The sequence below is a fragment of the Coenobita brevimanus genome, chromosome 43, assembly GCF_032717465.1.
Source record: "Coenobita brevimanus isolate Jiangsu-jjx chromosome 43, ASM3271746v2, whole genome shotgun sequence".
NCBI classification, from domain to species: domain Eukaryota; kingdom Metazoa; phylum Arthropoda; class Malacostraca; order Decapoda; family Coenobitidae; genus Coenobita; species Coenobita brevimanus.
In genome coordinates, this window is record NC_136996.1 from 26,212,961 (window position 1) to 26,240,312 (window position 27,352).

Consider the following 27,352-nt stretch of genomic DNA (forward strand, 5'->3'; position numbering starts at 1 on the left):
TGGTGAGCCCCCCCACCTACCACTTCTAATTACTTTATTATTATTATTATTATTATTATTATTATTATTATTGTCATCATCATCATCTTCATCTTCATTTTCATCATCATCATCATCATCATCATTATCCGGACCTCCTTTCCCACCCTAGGGCAGGGTGAGGAGTAGCAACGTCCAGACAGCCCAAACTTGCCTAATTCAATGGGCCACGCTTCCATTCACTCATCATTCAAGTCCCCGGAATCCTGGTTCTATTGGATAGGCAAAAAAAAAAAAAATAATAATAATAATAATGATAATAATAATAATAATAATTATTATTATTATAATAACCACGCTCAGTAGCTTCACATATACCTATCTGACAGTCAATCCGAACGCTGTCACGTTAAAATGGGGTGCCAAATCCTTGGTAATGCTCTGCCCCGCACAAAAGTTATCCAGCCAGCTCTGTCTCTTGTCAGTCCCTTAGCCTCACTAGATTCCATACCTCTCATTATTATTATTATTATTATTATTATTATTATTATTATTGTTATTATTATTGTTATTATTATTATTATTGGTATTAGTATTAGTATTAGTATTATTGTTATTGTTGTTGTTGTTGTTGTTACTATTATTATTATTTTCAGTTTTATTGTTTTAATTACTTATCCATTATATTATTGTATTATTTTATTGTCATTATTTTAATATTAATATTATTATTATTATTATTAGAGCCAGTCATTATTATATTAATATAATTAACGTATTACCATCATTACATCATTATTGTCATCAGTACATTCTAACCCCCTGGGGGTAGGGGGGTTTCAAGAATACTCCCCCAGTATCCCTGCTTGTCGTACGAGGCGACTAAAAGGGTTGGTGGTGGGTTAGTGCCCCACCCCGTAAAAAGAACTAACTAAAAAAGCGAATAAAGCGCCTCGGACCCGGACGGACCATACGTTGACGACTAAGGAACGAACAAAGGACATTCTTAGGGTGGGAACATGGAATGTGAGAGGAGTGAATGATGAAGTGAAAGAGAGAGAGAGATTGTTCAGGTGCTTGAGGATGCAAAAGTGGATATATGTGGATTGACTGAAACTAAATGGAGAGGTGAAAGGGTGAGAGAATGGGAATATGGTGTAGGTACATGTGCGGGAGTCAGTGAGAATGAGAGGGCAAGAGAGGGAGTATGTCTGATGATAAGCAAGAAGTGGAAGGAGAATATAAGAGAGTATGGAACAGTGGGTGCAAGGATTGTATGGGTGAGGATGAAATTAGGTATACAAGCATGGGCGATTGTATGTGTGTATGCTCCAACAGAGGATCGAGTGGCAAGAGTGAAAGATGAGTTTTGGGCGAGAGTAGAAGCATGTATGGACAAGTTTGAGAGGAGCGAGAGAGTGCTGTTGATTGGAGACATGAATGGCAAAGTTGGGAATGTACGAGTGGATGGAGTGGTTGGTCAGTGGGGTGTGCCAGCTGAAGTAGATGGGAATGGTAGTGTTTTGGTGGACATCTGTGCTTGTAAGAGGTTGGCAATAGCCAACACCTACTTTCGTCATAAGATGATCCACCGGTATACATGGAGAGTAATGAGGAGGATGGATGCTGAACTTGTTGAAAGAAAGGCAATTCTAGACTACGTGTGTGTGGATGAGCGAATGAGAAGACAAGTGTTGGATGCAAGAGTGTGGAGAGGGTGGGGGAATGGAGTCTCGGACCATCACTTAGTGATGGCCAAGATAAAGATGCAAAGAAAGTGGTTGAGGAGGCAAAGGAGAAGACAGGAGGAAGCAGCTCCTGTGAGAAGAGTGGAGAAATTGCAAGATAGTGAGAAAATGACAGGGTATAAGAGCATAGTGGAAGAAAGATTGGGAAGGTATGAGCTAGAGCAGATGGAAGGGGTGGAAGACGTACGTAAGATATTCACGGAAGAGATAGGCAGAGCGTGTGAGGCGGTTTGTGGAGTGAGGAGGAGATGCATGGGTGTGCAAGGGACAGCATGGTGGAATGATGAGGTGAAACGAGCTGTGGAACAAAAGAAGAAGGCATATGGTGAATGGTTGGCGAGTAGAGGTAGGGGAGAAGATGAGAGAGAGAAGAGGGAGGTATATGTGAGCAGGAGAAGGGAGGTTAAGAGACTGGTGAAGGAGAGTAAGAAGAAAGTGGATGAAGAGTTTGGGAGGAATCTGAGTGTGATATGGAAGGAGAGTAAGAAATTGTTTTGGAAGGAGGTAAAGAAAGTAAGGCAGTGTGAAAGGGGAAATAATAGGGGAGTGAAAGATAGGAATAATAGATTGTTGCTGGAGAAGAGAGAGAAATTGAGGAGATGGAAGGAGCACTTTGAGGATTTGTTGAATGTAGAGAGTGAGAGCAGTGTGAGTATAAGTGGTTGGGGAATGGCTGGGAGAAGAGATGAGAGGAGGGAGGAAGAGATCAGTAGGTCGGAAGTATTGGAAGCGATGAAGAAGATTAAGCTGGGAAAGGCCCCAGGAATTGATGGAGTGTGTGGTGAAATGCTTAGGTATGGGGGTGAGGTTGTTGTGGAGTGGATATGGAAGTTGTGTAGATTGGCTTGGGAAGAGGGAAGGATTCCAGAGGACTGGAAATCAGGTATAATTGTTCCTCTGTACAAAGGAAAAGGGGAGAGAGAAGTATGTGGTAACCATAGGGGTATTTGCCTTCTTAGTGTGACTGGTAAAATATAAGGTAGAATACTCATTGATAGGGTTAGGCATATGACAGAGGAGCTAGTTGGAGAAGAACAAGGGGGATTTAGGAAGGGAAAAGGGTGTGTAGATCAGATATTTGTTCTAAGATGTTTAGTGGAGAAGTATCTAGAGAAGGGAAGGAAAGTGTATGCTGCCTTCATGGACTTGGAGAAAGCTTATGACAGAATAGATAGGCAAGGTATGTGGAAGGTATTAAGAATATATGGAGTAGAGGGGAAATTGTTGAGTGCTGTGAAGCGTATGTACGAGGGAGCTAGGGCTACGGTGTGAGTGGATGGTGAGCTGAGTGAGTACTTTGATCTCAATGTGGGACTGAAACAGGGGTGTGTGATGTCTCCATGGCTGTTTAATATATATATGGATGGGGTTGTAAAGGAGGTGCAAGGTAGGGCAGTAGATGTGGGGCTGGCCTTAATGAATGAGGGTGAGATTTGGAAGCCTCCGGTGTTGCTGTTTGCTGATGATACAGTATTGTTGAGTGAAGATGAATGGGAGTTGCAAGGTTTGGTGAATGAATTTGGGACAGTGTGTAGGAGGAGGAAGCTGAAAGTTAATGTAAACAAAAGTAAAGTTATGGTGTTTGAGAGGAATGAAGTCACAGAGTGTGCAGTGAGGTTGGATGGTGAGGATATGGAGAATGTGAGTGCATTCAAGTACTTGGGTAGTGTGATGAGTAAGGATGGAACTTTGGGGGATGAAGTACGTGAAAGGGTACAGCAGGGAAGGAAGGTTGTTGGTACACTGAAAGCAGTGATGAGAAATAGGGAGGTGAGTATGGAAGTTAAGAAGTCACTGCATGATGGTATTGTGATCCCTACCCTGACGTATGGAAGCGAGGCGTGGACCTTGCAAGAGGGGAACAAGTCAAGAGTGAGGGCAGTGGAAATGAGTTACTTGAGAGGAGCATGTGGAGTGACGTGGAGGGACAGGCTGACGAATGAAGAAGTAAAGGAACGTTGTGGGGTAGATGTGGATGTGGTTGAAAAGATTAGGAGAAATACATTGAGGTGGTTTGGACATGTGGAGAGAATGGAGAATGAAAGACTGACTAAGAGGGTGTATGTAGGTGAGGTGGAGGGAGGGAGAGGGAGGGGTAGACCGAGGATGAGGTGGAGGAATGGAGTTGAGAGGTATATGAGGGAGGGGGGGGTGAGTTTGGGGGAGGGTGGTCAAATGGTGGGTGACAGAGTGACTTGGAGGCGTTTTGTCTGTGGCCACCCCTTGCGGGATTAGGGCGTCGGGCTATAGATAGATAGATAGATAGACATTCTAACCATATAACCAAACCATACGTGCTCCCTACGTGTCAAGTGGGTTGGTGGAGGGTTAGTGCCCCTCCTTGTAAAACAAATAACTCAGAGTCAAATGGCCACCCCGTACCGGATTATGGCGTCTGGCAATGGATGGATGGATGGATGGGACATTCTTACCATTATTACATTATCATAACGTTATTAACACCATTACCATGAGCATAAGTCCATCATTGTGTTATTATTGCCGTGGTTTGTGTGGTGTGGTGCAGGTTATCTGCCGCAGCCTGGGTTACTCAGGGTGGTCGGTGCCATTCTCTGCGTCGTACCTGGGGCGGGGTGAGGGCAAGATTTGGCTGAGCGAGCCTGGATGCAGCGGCCAAGAGGACTGGATAGGACAGTGTCCAGAAGCTACGTTCCGTAACAACGTATTCTGTGATCATGGAGAGGACATCTCTGTCTTCTGCTATGATGGGGTGAGGCACTACTGTATGTTTGCTTTTACACACACACACACACACACACACACACACACACACACACACACACACGATGTCTGTACTGTATATCCATATTATATATATATATATATATATATATATATATATATATATATATATATATATATATATATATATATATATATATATATACACACACATAAATCGTTTCGTTTCATTTCGTTTTTGAAGGCTCCAACATGCTTGCATGCTTCAGCCTTGGTCACCTAATGGCGGCTCACCATGCTGCACGATCTATGGCAGCCTCCCTGTTCAGTGCCTTAACCCTGAGGTCACACTTAATGACCTCGTCCCACGTCTTTCTCGGTCTACCCCTCGCAACTCCACCCCCAATATTAACACCTCTCACCTTCTGCACCCAATTATCATCCCCCATCCTCTCCACATGCCTAAACCACCTCGGTCTACCTCTCCTCATCACAGCACCAATACACTCCAGTCCCATCCTACCTCTCAACTCTTCCATTGTAAACCTAGCCCCCCTATGCCTTGCACACAGGGATGCACCGCACATCCACCTAATCGTTGTCATTTCTGTACGTTTGAGCCTGCAAATATCCTCTTCCTTTACTGCCCAGGTCTCACTACGATACAGGATCACACTCCTAACACATGCTGCATACAAAGACCCTTACGTAGGAAGAGTCCTCTCAATGTCAGGAGAGGCAACAGCTCCCTGAACTTCTTCCAACCACTTATCACTCTAGCCACAGAGCTAGCTCCAGCCCCACCTCTAGCACATAACATGTCTCTCTCTCTCTCTCTCTCTCTCTCTCTCTCTCTCTCTCTCTCTCTCTCTCTCTCTATATATATATATATATATATATATATATATATATATATATATATATATAGAATATATATATATATATATATATATATATATATATATATATATATATATATATATATATATATATATATATATATATATATATATATATATATATATATATATATGTATATATATATATATATATATATATATATATATATATATATGTATATATATATATATATATATATATATGTATATATATATATATGTATATATATATATATATATATATATATATATATATATATATATATATATATATATATATATATATATATGTATATATATATATATATATATATATATATATATATATATATATATATATATATATATATATATATATATATATATATATATATATATATATATATATATATATATATATCGTTCTTGGTTCCTGTAGGACGTGGAGGTGCGTCTGGTAGAGGGTGACCCGCCCATGTCAGGCCAGGTGGAGATGAGGCTGGGAGGCGAGTGGGGCGCGGTGTGTGCTACTCGCTTTGACGACCTTGACGCAAGGGTAAAGTCCTACATCTGTATTCTTACTTTTTTTTTATTTTAGATTCTGTGTAGCAGTTTTTTTTTACCTTCAGTATAATGTGTGTGTGTGTGTGTGTGTGTGTGTGTGTGTGTGTGTTCTTACCTAATTGTTCTTACCTAATCGTATCTTTACAGGAATGAGTCAAGCTCGTACTGTCCCGTGTATTAAACCATTTTTATCATACATATCCCTAAATTTTTTATTTATAGTTTTGGCACACACTATTTCATTCGCTAGTGCATTCCACTGATCAGTGCCCTGTTTGGAAAACTAAATTTCCTTACATCTTTATCGCCTCTCTTTTTATGTGTTTTTTGCAGTGCCCTCTTGCTGATGCTTCCCCGTAGGTTATATATTCATTTATGTCTATTTTCTCTTTCCCTGAGATGCATTTATATATTTCATACTCATGTCTCCTCTTTTCCTTCTCTCCTTTAGTGTTGGTAGATTCAGTTTTTCTAGTCTTTCTTCGTAGCTTAGATCTCTTAAGCTTGGTACCCAACTTGTAGCTGCCCTTTGTACCTGTTTCAGTGTTATCTATGTGCTTGTTTGAGATGAGGATTCCAGTCTACTGATGCATACTCCAGGGTTGGTCTGATGAATGATGTTATTATCTTTCTCAGCATGTCATCATTTATATATGTGAATGCTATTCTCATATTAGCAAGCAATGTATACTTGTTACGTACCTTATCATTGGTGTGGTCCTATGGAGACAGTCTCTCATTGATAATCACTCCAAGGTCCTTCTCCCTCTCTGATATGTACAAGGTTGCTCTTCCTAACTTATAATCCCAATCTGGTCTTCTCTCACTTTTACCAAAGTTAATTACATGACACTTGTCCACATTAAATTCCATTTGCCTTTTATTGCTCCATTTATGAAGCTTATTTAATTCTTCTTGCAGCTCTTTGCAAGAATCTGTGTTAGTAATTTTCCTTTGTATTTTTGCATCATCCGCAAACATATTTAGATAGCTTCCATTTCCATTGTTACTTTGTGTTATTTATGTATACTAAAAACATAATTGGTGCCAGCACCGAGCCCTGTGGAACTCCGCTGGTCACTTCCCTCCATGATGAGTAATTTCCCCTTAGTATTGTTCTCATTTCCCTTTTTCGGAGAATATCCTGCATCCAACAGTACAGATTGCCTTGGATTCCTCCATGATGGTACAGTTTCCATAAAAAGTTTTTGGTGCTGACGTACTCTGTCAAATGCATTTTTTGAAATCTAGATAGATACTGTCCACCCATACTTCTCTTTTATGTAATATTTCTGTAACTCTGTCATAGTAGCTTAATAGATTAGTAACACATGATTTTCCCTTTCTGAAACCTAACTACCCTTCTGTTATCGTACTGTGTTCTTCTAGAATCTAGATGGTTTACCCAAACTTTTCTTATCAGCTTTTCTTATATCTTACAACACTGGTTAGTGATACTGGTCGGTAGTGTGTGTGTGTGTGTGTGTGTGTGTGCTCGTGTGTCTGTGCGTGCTCGTGTGTCTGTGCGTGTGTGCGTGTGTGTGTGTGTGTGTGTGTGTGTGTTCGTTGAAAGAAACTGAGAGTATTTTCTCGTGGCAGGTGGTGTGTGGGATGCTGGGTTATCACGGCGATGCTCGTGCAGTGCGTGGGTCCAGGAGGGCGTCAGGGCGGACATGGCGGCTGAAGCTGGACTGTGTGGGAGAGGAGGAGCACTTACGCCAGTGTCGGGTCCGTCTGTCCAACACCACCTGCACCTCTGCCATCACCGCTGCTGTCACATGTTCACACACGTACGTTACCAGTTTTGTAGCCTCGTTGCTTGCTCTTCATTTTCTAACAACAAAGCCGGTCTCATGTCTTTCTCTCCATTACTACCGCTGTCACATGCTGTCACGCGTATGATGTTTTATAACCTCAGTTGGTATCATCATCTTCATCGCTTCCGCTCTCACATGCTGCCACGCGTACGATGCCACTCATATAACCTGATAATTATGGTCTCACATCTTTGTTCCACTAAGCCGCTGGCGTCACAGTGGGTTGCCACATTTCTTACATCTCAGTTGGTCTCGTGTCTGGCTCCTCTTTCTAAGCTCACAGTTGGTCTTGGGCTGGCATTCTTCTCGGTGAAGGAAGTTCCCTAACATCTTTTCCTTATCGATTTATTTATGGATATGGTAGGTTATTATACTGTATTTTGGTACGTTATTCTGTAGAGTATGGCAATATTGGAAGGATTTATATTACACAGAAGAGGTCAGTAAGGTGTAATAAACAAAATAAACTGAAAGAAAAAGTGTTAGGGTGCTTCCTTAAACAGTGAGAATACGGGCCTTGATCTTCATTCTCTCTCTCCTATACTCACAGTTGGTTTCGTGACTTGCTCTTCAGTCTCGCCCTCCAAACTCACTATTGGTCTTCATAACTTGGACTTCATTCTCTCCCTCTCCTGACTCTACAGTGGATCAATAGTTTTAATCTTCAGAGCAGCTGTCGTCACCTACTGTTAAACGTTTAGTACATTGCCACTCTCACATTTGGTTTCGTATCTTTCTTATCAAACACACACACACACACACACACACACACACACACACAGCAGTATGAGAAACCTGTCTGGTCCTGCATTTGTTAGTGGCTGTAATCTTCAACGCACCCTGTCCATATACTATATCATCGTCATCATCATCTCACTTTAAAATAATTTTTCCACACTCACACAGGATAGAGATAAAGTCCTTTAATTTCACTATGTGTGAAATAGATAGATAGATAGTGTTGTAGTGTAGTAGTTTTTATTTGATGTTTGTCACCATATACAGTGCTTGTCTGCACTAGTTTATTTTTTTATGAAAAACAAGAGAATTTTTCAGATTGTGGCTCCTTAGTGGGACATTAGTTCATGTTCACTCACTGGGTGCTGAAAGATCAAACATCCTTGCAATGTTTTGTTATCACTTGACACTATGTGAATTACAGGAGTCTGTACTTTTACAGTATTATTTGTTAAAAATAAAAATTTTAGTGAATCACTTGAAAGCAAAACCATGGACTTGTCAAAGTAACAGAGCAGGAAGAAGGGCGTATCCAGTACTGAAAGGGGGGAGGGGTTTCCCTTGAGTAACACCCTCGGCCAAGAAACTTGAAGAGGGAAGAGGGGAGGGTGGTAAAATAATAAACAAAAAAAATCTCTACAGGAGTCCTTTCGAAATTTGTTATTAGAAATGATAGGTAAAAATTAGTTTTTTTTTTTATTAGTTCAGTAACAAGAGGGGAAGAGGGGTTCCAGGGAACAATAAATAAATAAATATAGTAACAACAAGAATAGCACTCAGTAGAGCGCATACCTCCGCCAAGGCCCAACATGCAATTCCTTTTAATTCAGTCAAGTCTAATCCAATATCAAGATCATAACCCTATAAGTTGTAACACCATAGTTTTAAACTACCCTCTATAAAAGCATATTAAAATCCGCTAGAGCCGAAATTTTATATGGATCCGCGCCAAACTGAACACATCGTAGATACCAACATAGTAAATATACCTGATTTTTTTCAAGATCCATACAATATTTACTGGAAATTTTATAAAAATGTCGAAAAACGCCCTATCTCTCGATGGGGAGGCGGTAGCTCAGTTGGTAGAGAGTTGGCCTACAGTCCTAACGGACCCGGGTTCAAATCCCGCTGGGGGCAGGGAACAGTTTAAGGATTTGAATTCAGGAAAATCAGACTTTACTCATTTACCAGAAGACCCGCCGATATGTCGTAAAAAAATACCCCCGCTAATACCAATACACCAGTCCTGTATGAGACAGCCCTAGCATGTATTCAGTATGGACGGTGGGTGTTAGCGCCGAAGTGGTGACATGTAGAAGTGTACGGTACGTAGGAGGACTACTGGGCCTTGAAAGCAGGCTGTGAAGCCTATGCCCAGAGTCGGTCACATAAAAAAAAAAAAAAAAAAAAATCCTGGATCCGCACCTTTAACCGGATCCGCACCAAAATTTAATGGAGTCTATTTTGGGCTAAGGCCCATTCTTCTACCAAGTTTCGTGGAAATCCGTCCTGCAGTTTTTGTGTAATCTTGCTCAAAAACCAACCAACCAACCAACCAACCAACAAACGGACAGGAGTGAAAACATAACCTCATTGGCGGAGGTACTAAATAAATAAATAAACTGACTTGGAAAAGCGCTTGAGAAGGATTACGAACACAGGGCGGCATCTTTCATAGGCTTTGGAAATGTCGCCACGCCAAGTCCTAAGCGATTTATTATGCATACGGTAAACCGATTTTATTATACATAGATACCGTCTTTTATGGTGTTTTTGGTGCTGGCAAGGGATGCCCTCTGTTGTTACACCGACATAATCTGGCAGCTCCACTACTTGGTTATACAAGCATCACTGAACTCCCACCGTTACCCTTCGAAAGAAGGACGGTGCACTGCGAGTAAAGGGATAGCTTCTGCCTGTAGTCCTCTGGTTTCAGTCCAGATGAGCATGGACCTTAAACTACTACCACTGCTACTGCTGCTGCTGCTGCTGCTGTTGCTATGTTATTTCTGTGTTTCTAGTATCTACATTTTTCTCTTAGTAACGGACAAATAGGTAAAATGTGTTATATGTGAAATTATTCATCAAAAAATAGTTACTGCGAATCTTGCAGTGCCATGTAGAACAGCTTCTCCATACACTATCAATTAACCGGATGCTGCACTGCCGTCACTACAGCCTACAGTCAAAGTTGCAAACAGAGTTACATAGATTAGAGATAGCTGTGGGTAGTGCTAGGTTTGCAGATTTACCGACGAGCTCTTCGTGCAGAGGTGGTGATCAGGATGTTTACTATACCAGATAGTGATGCAAATAGTTAGAGTTCCAGATAGCTAGGAATAGTCAGGTTTGTAGATAATTACTCATAGCTTCTCTGTACAGAGATGCCGAGCTGGATATGGGGTGCATGTTGCGGACACTACAGCAGATATAGTCAGAGTTGCAGGTTAGAGAGCTATAGATAGATACGGAGAGATTTACGTTCGCAGACAGAACCAGGCAGAGAGCTGGACGCAACGTTGCATTCACTACAGGAGATAGTCAGAGTTGCAGATATAGTTACGAAGTTAACAGATGGCTACAGAGAGTGTTTCGTTCCCATACAGAGCTAGAGACAGTTACCCATAACCTATCTTTGCAGAGCTGGAGAGTTAGATACGGCGCTCCAGTCATTACAACCTGAGGACTGTGGCAGTGTTGAGGATGCATCTACCCGCTTCCTGACGCGCCTGGCAAAGGTTCGAGGGGGCTCAATCCCCTCCAGGTTTGATGCACCATGGCTGGTCTCACTTCGGAGGCAGAACGTGGTACGTTCCTCGTCTTTGCCGTTGTCTTGAACATAATCAGCACTGTCAGAAGTATTTCATTTATTTAGTTTTTTACATCATCTTCCCGGTCCTTATTTATAATCTATCATTTCTTTCTACTGTTTTCCTCCTCCTCCTCTTCTTTTATAGCGATGTATTTTGCGTATTACAAGCCATATTCTCTTGCATGTTATTCCCAACTTTTCAGTGTTGACATACGTTGCATCAATTATATACATGAGGTTGTTTGAAGTGATTTTAGCATTTGCCCCAGTTATAATTGTATTTGCCCCAAGTATAATTGTATCAACGTCTTCAAAAAAAAAAAATTCGCTTATTCTGATGATGCTTTGTGTTGTATGTATTTGGATTAAGCATTAGTACATCTTTAACCCAACATCGAGACTTTGTTCAGGTTATCTAACATTTCATGCAATCCCTCTGCTGTTTCAGAGATTAGGACAATGTCATCTACAAATTTTAAATGGTTTAGCTTTTCTCCGTCTATGTTTACTCCTATGTTTTCCCAGTCTAGCTTTCTGAAAATGCTTTTTATGCATGCTGTAAATAATTTTGGTGAAACTGTATCTCCCTGACGCACACCCTTCTTGATCTTAAATTTTTCAGAGTCTTTATGTAATTTAGCTGTTGCAGTTCCCTCCTTATATTCGTTTTCGAGCAGTTTTGCAATGTTCTCATTTACTCCATGTTCTCGCAATGAATTTATGATTTCTATGTGCTCCACTGAGTCGAAAGCTTTTTCGTAATCAACAGAACCTTACCACAGTGGTTTATTATATTCTGTAGTTTTCTCAAAGAGTTCATTAATTGTGCAGTAGTCAAATACCCGCTTCGGAATCCAGCCAGTTCACGAGGTTGGATTTCATCCAAATTAGTTATAATTCTGTTCGTAAGGAATTTAGTGAAGAGTTTGTAATTAACTGGTAATAAGCTAATAAGTCGATAGTTGCTAAGATAGCTTGAGTCGCGTTTTTTGTAAAGTAAAATAACTATAAAATAACCATTGCATTACTCCTGCTTATATATATATATATATATATATATATATATATATATATATATATATATATATATATATATATATATATATATATATTTTTCATTCATTCATTGCCAGACGCCATGTATCCCAAACGGGGTGGCCAAGGGCTTAGAGTTAATTGTTTTACAGGGAGGGGCACTAATCCTCCACCAACCCCACTTGACGCGTAGGGTTGCCAACAGCATCTGGTGTTCCCAGGCGGTCACCCATCCAAGTACTAACCAGACCATATATATATATATATATATATATATATATATATATATATATATATATATATATATATATATATATATATATATATATATATGCACTCTTATTTTCAAAATACTTTGGTTGTACAAATATAGGCTACAGTAAATGTGAGTTCATTATATTTTCGATGCTAATATATTTTTTAATCTAAAATTTTATTATATGGGAGTGCGTAGGATGGGATACATTAATGTGGGGGCGCACAAACTAATGAAGGTTAGGTAACCCTGCCTTAAGAGGTAAATGTATACAGTGTATCATGGAATGCAATATATTATTGATTATAATCACAAGCAGGAGAATTAAAGTGAATAAACTATAAGAAGAGTTAACTGAAAATAATAGCAATGAGGAAAATTAGCTGAATATAAGGGTAGTTAACAATATAATAGCAGTGAGAAGGGTTAATTTAGTGTAATGAGGGTAGTAGCCATCCTTCACCCAGTCCTCTATTGCCCTGTCAGGAACATAGGGACCTGGGACCAGGCTACTTAATCAAGGCAGTTTAGGCGGGAGTGACCAGTCTCACGCCTCTAAGTTCCTTCTTCCTTCTATTAAGAAAAAGGTGATATTAGGTTAGGAAAACCCCAGAAGTAAACCCTTATGAGCCTCATCCGGTTGGATCACCTCACGTAGTAACTATTTCTTGGGATACAAGAAACAGTGTGACTTGTCACTCAGTGTAGAGTCATCTAAATGAATGTAACACTACATCAAGTAAGTGAATGTTGGCCGTCCCACCTGCCATTAGGGAGATTCGGCAGAATATAATCACGAGTAAGGAGAGATAGATAATGAGAGATGACTTAATGCGCATACAGGCTGGAAGGCTGCTGTGTGGAGGCACCATCATCTCCGAGTACTACATAGTCACCGCCGCTCACTGCCTCAGACTTCTCGGACGACTCAATTTGCTTGTCAGGGTGGGAGACTTCAACTCAGACTTCAAGGAGGACAACGAGCAGGTGAGTGGGGGGGAGGGTGAAACTGGAGGAGGAGGGAAATGTGCTAAAAATAATAATAAGCACATGAGTGAAGGAAATTACTAAAAGAACTGGGTGAAAGAAGTGGGTGATGGGTGGAAGAAGTGGATGATGAATGAAAGAAATAGACGAACGAAATAAACAAAAGGTAGAAGTTAGGGGAGTAAGTCAAGGAAATAAGCCAGGGAAGTTAATCGGGGATAAAAGTCAAAGCAGTAGGTTGGGGGAAAAGATAATTCTGAGAAAAATTATTCAGGTGAATAGGGTTGAGCGAGAGGCTGAAGCTGGTGGGAAATAACGTAAAGTCTTAAAAAAGGTAGAAGTGGAGCAGGCGCCATGAGTCCCTTAGCCGTCGTGCTCTTCTCGGTAACTTACAGTAGGCCACAATATCAGAACGAGTCTTGAGCTGGAACTGAAAGTCGGGCTTGGGACGGTCCCAGGTCCTGGCTCACGGCTTACTCAAGTCGGGCTCGGGCAGCTGGACCCGACCATATGCTGAATTGAGGTTCAAGGTAGACTTCACAAAGTCGGGCTGAAGTCACGGACTAACACAGTTTTGAATTTTTTCCAGTCAGCTAATCAGCACCGATTCTTTTTACCTTCTGTCTGTCAATCTACAGCCAGACGCCATAATCCCGTAAGAGGTGTCCGCCTGCCTCTGAGTTAGTTGCTTCACGGGGAGAGGCACTAACCCTCCGCCAACCCATTTGTTTGTAGGAACACGCATGGTTTGGTTATATGGTTACCACCCAACGTTGTAAATGGTTTTCTTGATTCCAGGAAACCATTAGGCTTGTCGGTCAATGTAAACCCACAAGAAAAGGAAAGATAAGTTATAAAAGTGACAGGAAAGAATGAAGAAATAGGAAGAGAGGAGGGCAGACATAGAAAAAGAATGATAAAGGTGAAGGAAGAAGTAGGCATCACTACATCGTGACTGAATGATCGTCGCCGCCATATTAAATTTAGCAAATAAGGCAAGATAAACAAAATGTTTGCTAAAATGATAAATAGGTGATATCTATGGTCAATTGTCATTATCTGCGTGGATATTTTAATTACCGAGGCTTGGTTAGATAACATCTTACTTTTCAAATATTATACGAGTATTTCTGTAGTCTGTGTGATAATGCTTACCATTATTATTATTATTATAATGGTCCCGTAAGTTACAAGATTTATATGGAAATAAATAAATTTATGAATATAGCTAGAGAATATGGCCCTTGAGAAAAGTGAGAAAAGTCAGCATTTTCATTTTTCTGTAACGTTAGTGAAGGTTAGTGGGCTGTAAAATTGGCACAGTATTGTACAAGAATTACTCGTACATAATACGCTGCTGCGTTATCAAGATTGCAGTAATAATGAATAATCGTTGTAAGAATAACTTACATTATAATCTTTACAAGAACGAAAGCCAGGAAAGAGCCCACATTATCGTTATGTTAGAATAGTAGTGACGGAGAGCGTGAAAGTTGTTTAATTTATGTAATGATTCCATATGTACCGTAGGTCCGTATTAATTCTAATAGTAATAGCCTGCCTTTGGAATGCGGAGCGATAATGTTTTTGCCTGCCTCTGTGTGTGTGTGTGTGTGTGTGTGTGTGTGTGTGTGTGTGTGTGTGTGTGTGTGTGTGTGTGTGTGTGTGTGTGTGTGTGTGTGTGTGTGTGTTCCCAACTTCCCATTATATATCATGAACGGCTTGAGCTATCATCATGAAACTTTCCGGGTATCAAGATATGGCCGAAATCTTGGACGAGTTCAAAAATGGGCACTCGGGTTGAAGGTCAAGGTCACCAAAATGGCTGTCAAATGTCAACTAGTTTTTATCACCCGCCTTTAGCACCATTATATCTCATGAACGGCTTGAGCTATCAATATGAAACCTTCAGGGTGTCAAGATATGGCCAAAACCTTGGACTTGGCCAACGGCATATTCTTGTGGGCGATTAGCATTCGGCTCCCGAATGCTTTTCTTTCATTACAGATAGCGTCTGTTATTGGTGATATGATACAGAAAATACTTTTAAGCATAAGGTACTTTAATAACTTTACAATACGAACTGTATCGTGAAAACTGTATAATAACCTAAATATTAAAATGTATAAGAATGTGTACAAGAAAGTGTTGCCATGGCCTAGTAGGCTACGCCATGCTGTACATCAGTACTGATATCATTGTAACGCAAATATGAATATCATAAGGCATTGCTAGCAACACTTGTATGCAATATCATCAGCCGATGGAAAACTCATTATTAAGTTTTATGCAAGTGTCCACAGCGCAGCCTATTATCTTCCTGACGGTCAAAGATTTTGAATAAATTTCAAATATTTTTTGCTAAAGATCTCACAGCCACCATCTGTTATTGTACCTGGGGTTGTTGATAGATTTTTTATTGTTTTAAAAGCAAATCTACCTTTAAAAAATCGTTCAATAACAGATCCTCAATGTTCAAGTCCGACTCAAGCTCACTCAAGCGTTTTGGGCTTGAGAACATAGGCTCGTTCTGTGCGAGACTGAAGCCTTGTTTCTGCATAATGGTATTTGGCGGGCGCGTTTCAAGTCCGACCCGAGACCGAATCAAGCCCCAAGGCCGGCTCAAGCCTCGATCTTGTATGCGGGCCTTAGACCTTATGAGCCCGTTGTGGGTTATTCACCCAGTATTCTGAGATGTAAAGCCACTCTGTCGTCCAGATTACCACAGTTCCGTCCTCTAGGTGCCACCCTAGGTATTTATTTTACCCTCAAACGAACAAATGGTGGATGGGCACGAGAGTCGAGTTGCGCCAGATGCCTCCATCAGATTCGGACTCAGGTGCCAATAAACTGGCTGGTTCATAGCTAACAATGCTGAGCACTCTGGGCAAGAAAGAGAAGAAAATCAGGAATATGGATCTGAGAAGTTATGTCATAGAAAAGAACTGCCCCGACTATAAAAATGTTAGTGGTACTATACCCTATTTGACTGACCTGTGCAGCTGAGATGTATGGGGTGAGTATGGTGTGTTTGATTCGTGGTTGCTGATTGCCCGCCGATGATGTAAATCTACAGCTCTTCTTATTTTAGCATATGTATATTTATATTTGTTAATTGCCTGCAATATAAGCAGCCAGTTTAAATATGGAATAATTTCCGAAGCTAAAGAGGTCAAAATTAGCTTTAAAAGTTTACAGTTATCAAAAAATTAAAATTTATTATAAAGTTGTATAAGACGAGGAGTAACGTTTAAAGTAAATTATCCACCCACGGTGTACATCTGCGTCCGCATGTTGCACTGCATCAACTCTACGCGTACAGTTCACCTACGTCCGCATGTTGCACCATAATGTCCATTCATGGTGTACACCTACGTCTGCATGTTGCACCATAATGTCCATTCATGGTGTACACCTACGTCCGCATGTTGCACTACAGTACATGCCTGCATTTACATCAATGACATCATGGGCGGCCAATCAGCAGCCGCGAATCAAACACACCTTACTTGCCGCATACATTTCAGGTGCACAGGTCAGTCAAACAGACCATAGCATTAACACTCACTGCCGTGTGGAACTCACCCCCAGGCGATTGCTAGCTGGTAGAAATACTAGGGTTGTCCCTAACACATAAAGGTTAAAGTGGTAAAAGTGATGCCCTTACTTGGCCTTCTTCAGGAGTACTTCATCGACAAGATCTGGGAACACGAAGACTTTGATGTTCTCTCCTTCGACGACAACGACATCGCTTTGGTGAAGGTGGAGCCCAAGGACGGCAGAGGCATCAGGTGAGTTGTGTTTATGGTGGTTTACAGTTATTATTATTTTTACTGTTACAATTTTTAATACTTAGTAGCAGTAGTTGTGGTAGAATAATTTACGGTACAAGACATCCACTGTGGGCCCCAGTAAACACATATTAAATACTGTAGACTATAAACCCCAAAGGGTCGGGGAGGAGGGGAGCAAATAGCCAAGAAGCAATTAATAAACAAAAACACATTAACATCAGTTCTGTGACCGACTCGGGACATGAATTATATCCTGTTCTTACTTTAACTTGGCCCAGATTTTCGTCCTTGTGCAGTTTATTTTACGTAGCTCTGTAGCAGAAAAAAACAATAACACGGCTCTACATCATAACCACAACACTTCATCGTGACCAACATCATATTCTAATGTTAGTCCATTGTTACGACTCAGCATTCAAGGTGGAGAGATGGCAGTATTAGGCAAAGTTTGAGTGAAACGATTATAGTCAGTTTGTTCCTGAGGCTTAATTAACAGTCCTGCTTGCCATAAACTTTCGAATATCACCATTTCCTCACTAATACCCACCATGCATTCCGGATATAAGCTAGGGCTTTTACATTCAGGTATTAGCAGCGGTGATTTTGTGACATGGTAGGTCTTGTGGAAGATCACTAAAATCTGTTTTAACGAAATCCGAGTTATCAGATTCTCTTGACGCTGTCTGTGACTGAACGAGTAGAAGAGATGAGTAGGAGGGGGAGCGGGAGGAGGAGGGAAAAGGGGGATGAAAGAGAAGAGGAGGAGGGAGAGGAGAGAAGTGTAGGAGGAAGAAGAAGAAGAAGAGGAGGAGGAGGATAATTATAGAGAATGACGAGGATTAGGAGAAGGAGGAGGAATATATTATGGAGAACGACAAGGAGTACTAGAAGGAGGAAGATGATGATGATGATGATGAGGAGGAGGAGGAGGAGACAGGATATAGAAGAGGGGAAAGTGTGAGAAAGAGGATGAGGAAGAGAGACGAGGAGGAGAGGATGGAAATGAGAAGAGACGAAGATAAGATGGAAGATGATGAAAAGGGACGAAGAGATGGAGAACGAGAAAGAGAAGACTGGGAGAGGGGGGAAACAACGAAGAAGAGAAGGAATGTTGAGGAGGAGAAGAAGGAAGAGAAGGAGGAAGATTCACGGAATTAAAGGAGTACATACATAAGCAGCAACGTCATTCTTGGGACGTACAGTACACCCGATCACAGAAGTATCAGTGTATACTTTTCGGGAAATATTCTGACATACAAACAATAATTATTGCGAAATTGCAGATGATTCTACTGTAAGTCAGTGGGCTTTATTTCTTAGAGTGCCATATATATCGTTGGCACTTCGTTTCCTGCTCAGTACGCAACGTAAGCACATTCACTTGATATAGACTAATCAGCTCGGAACATCACGAGCTGTAGTTACCATTCATCATCAGACATTTCCTGCGCGATACTTTTTATTTTTCAAAAATCCCGTCGCCTCTACTGCTTTCATGGACAACGGAACTCTTTTCATGGACACCGGAAACCAGTCCGTTGAATTCGCAGCAGCCGACACTGATGACTTTACTTGGCCAAAGACTGATGTCACGTCGGTAAATTTGGATCTCTTACTGAAAGAAGCCGTGGCCAGAGCTTATGCAGAACAAAGACGTGATTTTGGTAGTTTGGAGATTTTGCAGAATGTCTTAGTGTCACGACTGTACATCGTGCAGTCTAGCAAAACTTCAGATTATCATCTTAAAAAACTAACTCGACTGACACTGAGCGACAAGCCCTCATTCAGCATAAAACTCGTATGAGTGTAGATCAAGGGGGTGAGAGATAGGGCCATGAATCCCACCTACAACTGGGTTGGGGGATATCCTATGTAATCATCCATCCCCACCCGCCCTACAGTTCGAGTAATTCAGAAAAAATGCAAAGTTAAGCCTACAGTGACTCTCAAAGTATTTGGTCTCTTCACTGAAAATTGAGCAGTTTCAAAAAACAGGAAAGCTGAAACTGCATGAAACAATGCCCTGGGAATATAGCGATGTGATGTAGCAATCTAAGCTTTTAAAACAACCGTCAGTGTGATGATGCAATGGTGCCAGATTTGGCTACAAGTGATGAACTGTTGTACTTTTCTTGTTTCCGTGCTAAGTTGACATTAATATAAAAGCAGTTGTATCAAATGAGTTTCCTCTGCTGTATCCTTCTTTTCTCTCTATATCTAAGTTCTCATTAGTTTCAGAAGTCACCCACTCCCTCAGCAATCAGGATAAATCTATGCCAGTGAGCCCTGGCGACGACCTCCTTTCAGCCACAGACAGGTAAAGGGTATGAACAGAAACTATGACTCACAGGCTGTATATAGATTTTAATCCTTGCTTAACTCTGGTCCAGGTTCGGTCCCCACGTGAAGCCCCTGTGCCTGCCCAAAGCAAGGACCGTGTACGGAAACTTAGAGGACTGCACTCTTATCGGCTGGGGACTTGACTTTGACCGCGGCAATGTAAGTACATGTAAATTCTTTCACCGCCTACTGTTGTTCATCCTCCTTTTCACTGTCCTCTTGGCGATGGTGATGATGATGGAAGGCAACGACCACGATGATATTAACAAATTCTGACTTTCCAGTCCCAAGCTCGACCAGTAGAGGGTAGAGTGGGGATCCTGAAGGACCACTTCTGCGAGCAGGTGTTTACTGGGGGAGTCCAAAACTTTTCCTCCTCTTTCGTCTGCGTTGGCAACTTTCCAGGAGCCGTCAATGCTTGCAAGGGCGACTCTGGGGGTCCACTAGCCTGCCGGGTGAAGGGGAGTGATGGCCCCAAGTCTCTGTATGGCATCGTGTCCACGGGGTTCAGCTGCTCATCCCGAAGGGCCCCAGACAACTTTACACGGGTCACCAAATACCTGACCTGGATTTACGACAAGATCTTTGGCAGTAGTTAATTTTAGTCTTGTTAGTTTTTTTTTTTCTTTTTTGTCATCGGATTCTAACTCGTGTTCTTCTAGGTTAGTGCCAATCTTTGCTGATTGTTAAAGCTGGCATTTTTATTTCTTGATTGGATTCTAAGTTTTATTCTGGTCTGTCAGCCCTAGGAGTTATTATTATTATTTTTTTTAACATAACACTGGTCACAAAATTCTAGACCTGGATTTATGACAAGATCTTTGCCAGTACCTAATTAAATCTTCGTCTAATTTCATATTGTATTCTGGATATACAACAGTATTATTGCCAGTAGCAAATGTTTTTCCTTTTATTGTCTGAAATTTTATTATTTAACAGTTTTATGGTCTCACGTGATTAGCTTACTGTGTTACTCGAGCTGCCCTGTTACAGTCTCAGAGCACATATCTGTGCCATAGCCAATAAAACTTTTCTTTTTTATTTATTCCTGCAGCAGGATCCGGATCCACCTCAAAACCTACTGAACCCTTCCTTGACACATTTCCCATATATCTACCTGATTTCATTGAAATTCGATAGCAGCTTTTTGAGATGCCTTGTACACAGGCAGACAAATAGAAACGGGTACTGAAAATACAACATCCGTCCAACTTCATTGGCGGAGATAATGCCTCACCGTACTGATATGAGTGAAATTAGTCGATTTAGGAAATGCCTTTGGTTTTGAAGGAGTTTATCTAGCCTCTCCAGTAATATAAATTGTCTGGTGGTAGTAACAATAAAAGAAAAATTTGTTGAAGGAATTAACATGAGCTTCTTGTATGTATAAGAGGGCGCTAGAACTGCAGTGCGTGTGGATGGTGAAACACACATAAGCGAGTTCTTTTGTCTGAATGTTGGACTGAAACAGGGATGTGTCATGTCTCCGTTGCTATTCAGTTTGTAAATGTATGGAGCTATAAAAGAGGTACAAAGTAGGGCAGCGTGAGGATAATGCAAGAACAAATGGAGTCAATTTGAGAACAATCTGTCAAAGGCCAAGGTCACAGGGTAAGGGCAAAGTTCGACCCTTCATCTGCGTATGAACATAATAACTAAAACAGTTTTCATATTATTTGAGCCATACTATATGAAGGGGGATGAGGATTTTAATTAAGGTGACCTATTATGTTTCATGTTATGCAGAATATTCTGGGCCCGCCTTGGGTTCTTTGTTCTTGTCCGGGCTAGAGTATGCAGACAATGATGGTGAGGCTCAAACACAAACTGATCAAATGCACACGTGTATTAAGTAATGAACAAAGCACAAAAACACAGACAACGATATACACAGCAGTACATGACCAATCCTACAGAGTACAAATATATTAAACAATACAGAGCAATATAGGTCACACTTACATTAGTTATACACCACGATACAATATACATATGACGCTTACAGTACACTGGATATGTCTCATTAGAACACACGTAGGAGTAAGGGCACAGTAGGACCTTTAGCACAGTCTATCTCGGTATGAGCACATATGCGTGACATGGACGGGGATATTACCTCACTTCACAGTACACTCGCATGACATAAACGCAAGGCTATATCACTCATAATGCACTCGCGTGACATAGACGGGATATATGCTGCCTTATGATACACTCGCGGGACAAGAGCGTGAGGGTATATCACTTATAATACATTCGCGTGACATGGATGGGAGGTGGCACTACTTCACAGTACTCTCGCGGGACATGAACGCATCAGACTATTACTCCCAGTACACTTGCGTGACATAAACGGAATATAGCCATGGAATACAGTCATGGAATACAGTATATTACACACACTAGCCTACGAGGTAGAAACAACACTTGTACATGGGGGGGGGGGACACACGTGGGACGGCCGGGACTGGTTTCACTGTTCCAATGATAGCACTCATCATAGACTCTCCCCTGGGGTCACGATTTAGCACACACTGGGGCCTGGATATCACTTAGGGTAATGTGGGGGGGGGGGGAAACACTTTTCACAGGTGCGTGTACTAACACCAGAGGGGGGAGGGGGGAACACTGACAGGGGGCATATATACAGTTCGGAGCACTTCTACTCATGGAAACGGGTGGGCGGTGACTGGCGCTAGGGACACGCCTGGGCCCACTACCCTGGCAGCAGCAGGTGGCGGCCGGGAGTAGGGGGAGGGCTGTCAGGGGTACTGTCCCGATTGGAGTCACTGTCAGCGTCGCCTGGAGTCCGGGTGGAGCTGAAGGGCAGAGTGGTGGGCAGCCCTTTCCTGGTGGGGTCCTGTGAGAGTGGTGGCCCTCGAGGCTAGTGCTGAACAGGGCCAGGAGGCAAGCAGCACCACGCCTGCCCTTAGTCGTGGTGGGTGTCCTAGGGAAGGACCTGACCTGGTCCGGACCAAGGTTCAGCTGCAGGAGAATCGTCGCCTCCCTGGAGCTGCGGTCTCACCTAGTTGAGGCCGACGTCAGGGGATGGCTGCGGCCGCCTGCACTGGGGGTAGTCTGGCAACTGCTGTGGGTGTCAGAGGCGGCTCGCCTGTGCCTGGGACTGCAGTCTCGCCTAGGGGAGGAGGCCGTCAGAGGTGGTCTATGACTGCTTACTCTGGGGGAGTTCATCGGCGGCTGTAGGTGACAAGGGGGCGCTGCGGCAACAAGATGTCCGGCCTCGGAATGGTCTTGCCCTGTCTGGTCTCTGGCGGGGTATCTGTGGGGGAACAGTCTCCACTCTCCATAGAGGAGGGGAGGCAAGGGGGGCCCTTTGCTCTACCACAGGAGGGGCGGGCTAAGCTAGAGGCGTTGCCCTCGAAGGGAGCATCCGGAGTCACGGGGGGAACGACCGGTGGTCTGTTCCCCTGCTTGGCGGGCCTGATGGTCCCTGCCAGAACTCCGTGCCGGGGCACGAGAGGGGGGACCAGAGGATGCTCCTTCGGCCAGGCAGATCCAGTGGATACTGCCTAGGCTCCCGCCTGGGGTAGCAGCCGAAGGAGATCTGGTGGACACTCCTTCAGGCGACGCTTGTCCCGGGGAAGACTGGAGGGGGAGGCCCATGGGGTCTCCTGGTGGGTGCCACAGGTCTGGTGGACACTGTCCTCCTGCTGTCAGGGAATGGCACAGCTGGGGGACGACTGGTGGTCTGTCCCCCTGTGGTAGATCCGGTGGATGCTAACACTGGGACCGCCGCCCTCCTGGGGAGTACCAGCAAAGGTCGTCTGAGAGACGTGCCGATGTGCTGGCTCCCGGAGGCGGATGGCAGAAGGAGGAGAACCGGATGGTCACATCTCGAACAGTAGATCCGGAGGACACCACTGTGCCGCTGCTCCCCTGGGGTAAAGTAGGACGTAAGGCTCTGGTGGAGTCCCCTCCTTTTTTTAGAGGCACATCCAGTGGACACTGCATCCGAGGGCCTACTTGGGACTTGGCTGTTGTAAGTCCCACCCCGATTCTGGCGAGTGCTTGCTCCGTCGGAGTGTTATGCACTCACACTGAACACCTGCTAGGTGGTACGGCTGCATGGAAAAGGGGAATAAGGTCACAAGGGAGATGCGTCGGTGTAGCGCGGGACAGCGCAGAACACCTTTAAGTCTCCCTATGGCCTCCTCTTGGAGTGGTGGTGGTGGGGTCGTTCCGTCTGGTGGGTATTTCATTTCAAATAACAGGTCAAAGATCAAGGTCACATTGCAAAGTCAATTTAAGCAGGTTTTACAGTTTTTATCTGATGTAGACCAAGTTCCGAGGAAGGGTCCAGGGTAAGGCAAAAGTGAAGGAATTCGTTTTTGAAAACAAATAAATGTCAAGGTCATAGGGATAGGTCAAAGGTCGAAGTCACAGAGTAAGGTCTATTTAAAGTTTCCACTCGTTCTAGGCCAAAACTTGTGAAAGGTGCAGGGAAAAACAAGGAATAAGGGATTCGATTTTGAGAACCACCAGAATGGTCAAGGTCAGGGGTAAGGTCAAATGTTCGACCTTTTAACTCTTTTATCTGATCTGAACCAAACTTAGTGGAAGGATTGAGGGTTAGCTAATGATGATTTGGTTTGGGAACAGTACATAAAAAAATCAAGGTCATCGTACAAGGTCAACTCAGATAGTTTTCATCCAGTTTGGACCAGAGTTGGTGGAGGAAGGGGTAAGGGAACGGCAAAAGTGAACTAATGCTAGATTGAGAACAATCGATCGAAGGTCAAGGTCAGTGCACTTGGTGGGCTCGGGTGTTGCACGCTTGAGTGCTCCATATTGTAAGTTATGATGCTAGTGCTTTTGTTAGACTGTAGACAGCAGGAAGAAAATATAATGTGTTGGTTATTTCCAGTTAAATCCCTTTCCCAAATTTCTCTCACTTTTTTAATCCATATGTTCCTACACCTAATATCCATTTCAAGCATTCATGCATTATATTTGTATCTACGCTTAATCTGAAGTTGATGATTTTTTATTTTTATGCTGTCATCAAGAACTGTCAAGGTGTACACAAATCCATGGAAATGGATATAGGTTAGAGGACACAGCCCTGATAAGACTGCGTTGTGGAACAGTGGAAGGGCTAATTTTTATTAGGCTGAGCTATCTATCTATCTATCTATTGCCAGACGCCTCAATCCCGTTGGGGATGGCCACAAACAAATCGCCTCCAAGTCGCCCTGTCCCCCGCCATTTCACTGCCCAGCTCCCAACTCACACCCCTCTCTCTCATATACTGTACCTCTCCACCCCATCCCTCCATCTCATCCTCGGCCTCCCCCTCCCTCTTCCCCCCTCCACCTCACTCACATACACTCTCTTCGTCAGTCTTTCACCCTCCATCCTCTCCACATAGCCAAACCACCTCAGTGTATTCCTTCTAACGCTTCCTATCACATCCACATCCACACCACAACTCTCCTGAGCTAGCTTAGGACTATTTTGCGGGAAGATTGGGCGGGAGCAGTCACCCTACTGGCAACGCTGCATTTAGCTGTGCACGATAAACATTCCTGGGGTGAAATACGGCGACAGCGGGGGATCCGAGGACTCCGAGACGTGCAGTGATTATTCAGCTGCAACCTTAGGAGGCCATTGTTCCTTATGCTACAACGCAGGGTACTATAACAGTAAGTTGTAAATGAAGCAAAAAGGTCTATTACTGTTATTATTTAATACAGCCAGGCGATGTTTTCCGTGAACGGAAGCAGTAGCCAAATGTGTACCCCAGCAGGATTTTTTTTTTTTTTTTTTTAGATTTTCAACTGTCTTAAAATGGTGTTGATTGTATTTTCAACCATATTTATTGTGTGCAGATACATTAAACCCCATGGAGAGCCGGAGTTTGTCACGTAACCATGACAACCGCATGCTGCTTCCAAACAAAGATGATGCCGTTTTTCCCCTAACATCAAAGCAAAGGTTATTACGAAATAAAAGTGGTTCATTGCTTTGTTCCAGATTGCTGTCACCACACTGAAGCTTTAGACAATGTTTCTGTTGCTTCCTGCTGACAGGACACAAAAATAAAGCTGCAAAAAGGTATTAAGTAGAACCGACAAAACTCCATGCCACTACGATGCAGCAGTTATATTAAGAGATGGTAAGAAAGTAAACTGGTCTTGGTAATTAAGGAAGCAAAATCAGAAAACATTCAGGAAGAAGAAACAAAAGCATTGTCAAGTGAGCTTGAACCAGGTTCTAGTAATATTTGACCAATCAGCCCTCCATCAGTCAGAAAACATTACTTCCAGGCAATTAACAAAAGTGCTAAGAGGGAAGTTGGGCCATACAAAACGAGTGATATATCAAAGATAACAATATTCATCCAAGAATGCATGTTGATGCACAGTATTATGGAGATGACTTGAATTTTTAGTTTATAAGCTGTGGAAAATTGGTGTGAGAGGATATGTCTCTATCTGTCTATTGCCAGATGCCATAATCCCGTAAGGGGTGGCCATTTGACTTTGAGTTATTTATTTTACAGGGAGGGAGACTCCACCAACCCACTTGTTGACGTACAGGGAGCACGTATGGGTCGGTTATATGGTTACCACCCAGTGTTGTAAATGGTTTCTTGGCTTACAGGAAACCATTTGGCTTGTCACTCAATGTCAAGTCACCTGTAAAGGAAAGAAGAGCAATAAGAAGTGACAGGAAAGTTGGGTAGGAAGAGAGGAGGGCAGGCACAGAAAAAGAATGATAAATGCTAAGGAAGAAGTAGGCAGCACTATATCAAGTGAGTGGATGATGGTCGGCACCACCTACCACCAACAGAGGAAATGTGGTACCGGTAAAATAGATTGAAGATTTTCTGACAAACAGAGAGCAAACTTTACAGATAATGGGTGTCAAGTCTGACTTAACTAAATTATCAAGTGGTGTCCCACAAGGTTCAGTACTAGGTCCCTTGTTGTTCTTAGTATACATCAATGACTTCCCAAAATTAGTGAGCACCACATGCAAAATCTTTGCAGACAACACAAAAATATATAACCAAGTCAGAACACCGGAAGAATAACAAATAATACAAAGCATTATAAACAGTATGGTAGAATGGTCTGATAAGTGGCTAATGAGATTCAGTCCTGCTAAATGCAAAGTTATGCATATTGGAAGGAACAAGTCATGGCACACCTATGACAGCAGAGGGGTTAATATATCGGAGTCCACATCAAAAAAAGACCTGGGGGTACTATTTAGTGATAACTTAAAATTTGACGTACACATAGACAGGATCATGTCTTGAGCACACAGTACGGTACCTTTGGACTTATGAAGAGAACATTCAAGTATTGGACGAATGGGGGCTTCACCACCATCTACAGGACAACCCCACCTGGAGTATGCTGTTCAAGTATGGTCTCCCCAATAAAGAGGAAACATAAACAAAATTGAAAAAGTTCAACGAAGAACCACTAGGACAATCCCACATCTCAGACACCTTACCAATGAACGTCTTAAAACTCTCAACCTCCCAAAACTGGAGGATCGTAGAAGACAAGGGGACATGATTGAAGTCAGCAAGTTACTGGAAGAACATGAGAATGTAAATCATTTAGACCTCTTTTAAAGGACAGATACCAATGTTGGAGGGAACTCAAGACAGCTGTACAAAAAACGATTAAATAAATCACACACATGAAACACATTTGCTCTGAG

General features: G+C 42.4%; 2 protein-coding genes across 2 annotated transcripts in view; both read left to right on the forward strand.

The window, feature by feature from the left end:
* The window catches only part of LOC145397862 (neurotrypsin-like), a 32,006-nt gene extending 11,753 nt beyond the window's left edge, over positions 1 to 20,253 (forward strand). The window contains exons 7-14 of the mRNA XM_080270896.1: positions 4,255 to 4,458; positions 5,748 to 5,864; positions 7,472 to 7,662; positions 11,072 to 11,234; positions 13,377 to 13,520; positions 17,202 to 17,311; positions 19,705 to 19,813; positions 19,939 to 20,253. Of these exons, the coding sequence (XP_080127022.1) occupies positions 4,255 to 4,458; positions 5,748 to 5,864; positions 7,472 to 7,662; positions 11,072 to 11,234; positions 13,377 to 13,520; positions 17,202 to 17,311; positions 19,705 to 19,813; positions 19,939 to 20,253 (1,353 nt within the window). The remainder of the gene's footprint in view (positions 1 to 4,254; positions 4,459 to 5,747; positions 5,865 to 7,471; positions 7,663 to 11,071; positions 11,235 to 13,376; positions 13,521 to 17,201; positions 17,312 to 19,704; positions 19,814 to 19,938) is intronic.
* A 4,963-nt stretch (positions 20,254 to 25,216) lies between these two features.
* LOC145397820 (BBSome complex member BBS7-like) overlaps positions 25,217 to 27,352 on the forward strand; it is a 115,275-nt gene continuing 113,139 nt past the window's right edge. The window contains exon 1 of the mRNA XM_080270848.1: positions 25,217 to 25,317. The gene's annotated coding sequence lies outside the window, so the exon portion shown is untranslated. The remainder of the gene's footprint in view (positions 25,318 to 27,352) is intronic.